General features: G+C 47.0%; 1 protein-coding gene across 1 annotated transcript in view; it reads right to left on the bottom strand.

The window, feature by feature from the left end:
- Nucleotides 1-4: 4 nt before the first annotated feature.
- LOC119426463 (histone-lysine N-methyltransferase 2D) overlaps nucleotides 5-4,745 on the bottom strand; it is a gene marked incomplete at both ends in the record, with an annotated part of 109,452 nt that continues 104,711 nt past the window's right edge. Inside the window, 7 exon segments of the mRNA XM_037694023.1 lie at nucleotides 5-683; nucleotides 820-983; nucleotides 1,061-1,175; nucleotides 2,110-2,281; nucleotides 2,361-2,511; nucleotides 2,643-2,752; nucleotides 4,366-4,455. Coding sequence (XP_037549951.1) covers nucleotides 5-683; nucleotides 820-983; nucleotides 1,061-1,175; nucleotides 2,110-2,281; nucleotides 2,361-2,511; nucleotides 2,643-2,752; nucleotides 4,366-4,455 — 1,481 coding nt within the window.

Genomic DNA, 4,745 nt, shown 5'->3' with positions numbered 1-4,745 from the left:
TTGAAGGGGCGGGACTTTGACGCTGCTCCTCTGTTGAAGGGGTGGGACTTTGCTGCTGCTTCTCTGTTGAAGGGGCGGGACTTTGCCGCTGCTCCTCTGTTGAAGGGGCGGGACTTTGACAAATGGTTTCAGATGTCCATACAGGAGAATGTTTGTGTTTTGTAGGAACCAGTGAAGGATTTGTACGAGTATCATCTGGAGATGGTGAGCAGCACTGATTATTTTCTTTTGAAGATGATAGACTTCTTTGAAGCTCTAGAGAAGATGGCGCAGGACCTTCCAAGCCTTTCAGCGACCGTGCAGAAGGGACTTTCAGAACAGTGGTAGGTTTTCGAAGCCTGATTGGGAGGTCTTCAATAGATGGGCTGTCCTGCTTCTCTTCAGCTTGAGGACTTCTTTGATGTTTTTCAGGAGAGGGTTTAGGACTGTGTTGGAGCTCTGAAGTTTCAGTCTGACTCGGTTCTGAACTGATGAGCTGGACCGGACTGTGAGCAGGAGCACTGATGGGTGGAGTCTCAGTGTGAGGGGGAACTTGTGACAGTGAAATGTTAGTGGGTGGTGCTGAGGTGTGACTGATGGACAGGGTCTGCTCTGTCCCCTGAGGCCTACAGGAGGAGCAGGTGTAGCCTTCAGATCCTGTCCTGCCCTCACCAGACTGGACCAAGCACTCTGCATGGACCAACCTACAGCAGAAAACGAGTTCAGGTTTTTATTGTCTTCACGTGCAAAAAGAATGTTTATGATTTCTAAACCAGAAGTGTCTGTTCAACAACAAAGACTGACTGAGCATCTAACCGGGTCTAGATGGACCCTGTTTACCTGTGGCAGCAGGTACAGGTCAGAACCTCCTGCGGTGTAGAAAAGTCAGGGGTGTGGCCACAGAGAAGGCAGGGAGGGGCTGGGTCACATGACTCACAAAGAAACAGGTGATTAGCCCACTGGCCTGATGACATCACACCACAGCGGCGACAGACTCTGCAGTTCTGGAGAAGCGGGGGAGGGGGTCCATGAGTTCAGAACCAGACCACACGTGTTGTTTGTGCAGTGGTGCGTGTCTCACCCTGCAAGTCCAGCTGGAGCTCGGCCCATGGTCCACAGGTGGTGTGAGACAGTGTGTGTGGTAAGCTTTATCACAGCGCTCACACACCAGCAGCTCAGTGTCATCTTCTCGTACCCTGAAACAGAAACGGAACCAGTTCCAGGTCCAACAGAATCTGAGACCAGGCTGCAGAGTCCCTGATGCCTGCAGGAATGGCAGGGACTCTCAAATGTAAGAATTACAGCTAAAATTACAAAAAATAAACTGACCAATGTAGATGCACAGACTTTGTTAAGCTAGAGTCCATTCTTGCTAGAGCATTTTATTTTGAAAGGACTTTCACCACTTGCTTTTGCCGAGGTCAGACGCTTTTCCCCTCCTCTCTCTCTCTGCTTTGCTTTGCTGCTCTGCCTTGTCTGTGAAACTGCTTTAGAGCCTCATTTCTACAAATCTTTCGAACAATAATTATGGACTTGATTTGATCAGTTGGTCCCTCAACACAACTGATAACATTTCTTCAAAGAGAAGACAGGCTTTAGGCGAGCCGATTTGCCCTGTTGGCACGCACGCAGCTGGATATTTCATCGACTTGAAGACTTGATGATGTGTCTATTTCTGCTGCCATTTGTGGATTTTAAGGACACATACATAATTGGACTTATGATAACTGGTTCCTGCTTTTTGGATTCGGCTGGTTCCTGGTTTATCTACAATCAAGGAAGTTGTCGGCAGCAAATTTGGACCCGATGATGCTGCTTGCCTTTATGATGGCTTGGTTTGTACAAAGACTCAAATGGAAGAATGGATCAGATCTTGGGGATTATACTCAGGCAAGTGCCACTGGTGTGGCCATGTAATTTGGACATTTCGGAACCAAGCGGACTGACACAGACTCAAGGTAGATGTCATTAAAGTTCTGCGTGTCCCCAAAACAATTGTGTGTTTATCTGAATTTGCCTGGAGACGCGAAACGCGAGCCTGAGCTTAGCTTTACCATCAGAATTCATTTTCATATTTGTTTAGATAGATGAACAGGAAGTAAGGAGGGACCTGACCCCTGAGTGTGTTACCTGCAGCTGCGACACACTTGACACTCAGGACATTGCCACCCAGCCCGAAGCAGGGGGGAGGGGCTTAGAGGGGGGACTAGGCAGCTGCCGTGGTAACAGTTACCACAGCAACAGCACATCAGCAGGCTGCCAGGACCGGCGCCGTCCGAACATGCCACGCACCGCAACGAGTCTGCAGACAAGAAACAAAAACGAGTCTGCGTGCTGCTCTCGACAACATCACAGCAGGGTATGGTTGCACACACCTGTACCTGTGTGGGCGTGTCTCGTGCACAGCGTGAGTCTCTGGCTCCAGTCCTGCTGAGCGCCGGCTGCAGCAGCGCAAGGGAAGTGGTAGCTCTGCCCACAGCTTGTCTCCTGGCAACGCAGTGATGCACCAAGCCGTTGGCAGAATGCACACACCTACACAGGTGAGAGAGAGGATGCCAAACAGGTGAACTAATGTATACATGTAAAATACTGAGTCAGGCCTGAGGCTCGATCAGTACAGGGTTAATGTTCTGACACCGACTCTGTGACCTCCAGAAACTCACCTGAGTGCTTCCTGAATCGATGGCTCTGTCCACGTAGAGCAAAGACTGCCCCTCGCCCCGATGAACGCCCTCTGACCACGAGGCACAGTGCAGGTGAGCGCAGCACTGACCTATGCACACAGGTCAAGTCAAGTCAAGTCACACTTATTTATATAGCACATTTAAAACAGTAACTGTTATCAAAGTGCTTACCAAAAAACATCACAGCACCAAATATTAATAACAAGATATTACAGCAACATGAATAAAAGCATAAAAACATTAAATATAATGAGAAACAATGAAATACTAAATCAGCAAAATGGATGAACACAATCATCAACAACAAAATACAAAATACACAAAAAAAAAAGAGATCACACTGTTTTAAATGCCAGTGAGTACAGATGTGTTTTGAGGAGAGATTTAAAAATAGAGACCGAGATGTCCTGTCGAATGTTGATGGGCAGATTATTCCAGAGTTTAGGGCCCATGACTGAAAACGCCCAATCTCCTCTGAGCTTCAGCTGGTTTTTGGTACAGCCAAAAGCAACTGGTCTGATGATCTCAAGGCCCGAGAAGGAGTATAAGGATGAAGGAGGTCGGAGAGGTATGAGGGTGAAAGGTCATTAACACACTTAAATGTCAGCAGACGAATCTTAAAATCAACTCTGACACGCACAGGAAGCCAGTGAAGAGAGGACAGCACTGGAGTAATGTGCTCAAACCTGCGAGTTCCTGTTAGTAGCCGAGCTGCAGCATTTTGGACAAGCTGGAGACGTGAGAGACTGACTGACCCCAGCATGAAGCGAGTTACAGTAGTCCAGCCGGGTTGTAATAAATGCATGGACTAATTTTTCAAGGTCGGATCTGGACAGGACAGACTTGAGCTTAGCTATCTGCCTTAGCTGAAAGAAGCTTTTTTGAAGAACAGAATTTATCTGCTTATTAAACTTAAAGTCCGAGTCTAAAACTATCCCGAGATTGTTAACAGACTGTTTTAGATATGGCTGAAGGGAGTCCAGGTTTGCAGGATCAGTGACAGTGGCAGAGCTAGGGTTAAACACAATGACCTCAGTCTTCTGATCATTAAAACTCAAAAAGTTTGCAGCCATCCAAGCCTTGATGTCATCAAGACATTTTAACAAAGGGCGAATGGAGGAGGAACTGTTGGGTGTTAACGGCAGATAAATCTGAGAGTCATCAGCATAACAATGAAAGGAAAGACCATGTTTCCTCAGGAAAGACCCTTAATGAAGGAGATACAAAGAAAACAGAAGGGGTCCAAGAATGGAGCTTTGCGGGACCCCGCAGGAAAGAGACACTGAAGTAGATAGAGTGTTAGCAAAATTAACATAGAAACTCCTGTCGCTCAGGTATGAATGGAACCAATCTAATGCTGCACCAGTAATCCCAACCCAGTGTTCTAGCCAGGATAAATGGATACTGTGGTCCACAGTATCAAATGCAGCAGTAAGATCAACGAGTACCAGGACTACAGACTGACCAGAGTCATTTGCCAGAAGAATGTTGTTGCAGACCCTAACTACGGCTGTTTCAGTGCTGTGTAGTTTCTTAAAGCCAGACTGAAAGATCTCAAGAATAGAATTTCCACTCAAGAACTCGTTTAATTGAGTGAAAACTATTTTCTCCAGGATCTTAGAAAGAAAGGGAAGTTTGGAAATGGGTCAGGTGGGGTTAACACACACACACAGACACACACAGCAGGAGGAGGAGGGGCTACCTGTGGCATCGAACAGTGATTGGACGTTGACGTCATGTGGAAGGCCAATTGGTCCGACCTGCTTGATGAACTCTGAGGAAGACTGGTCCTCTGAAAGAGACAGAAAGAGACAGGTAAAAGGACAGATAACGACAGGTAAAAGGACAGGTAGGAAGACAGGTAAAAGGACCGGTAGAGACAGGAAAAAGGACAGGTAACGACAGGTAAAAGGACAGGTAGAGACAAGTAAAAGGAGAGGTAGAGACAAGGAAAAGGACAGGTAAAGACAGGTAAAAGGACAGGTAGAGAAAGGCAAAAGGACAGGTAAAGACAGGTAAAAGGACAGGTAGAGAGAGGCAAAAGGACAGGTAGAGACAGGCAAAAGGACAGGTAGAGACAGG

The sequence above is a fragment of the Nematolebias whitei genome, chromosome 20, assembly GCF_014905685.2.
Source record: "Nematolebias whitei isolate Nwh7 chromosome 20, NemWhi1, whole genome shotgun sequence".
NCBI classification, from domain to species: domain Eukaryota; kingdom Metazoa; phylum Chordata; class Actinopteri; order Cyprinodontiformes; family Rivulidae; genus Nematolebias; species Nematolebias whitei.
This window is presented reverse-complemented; position numbering and strand designations above follow the sequence as displayed.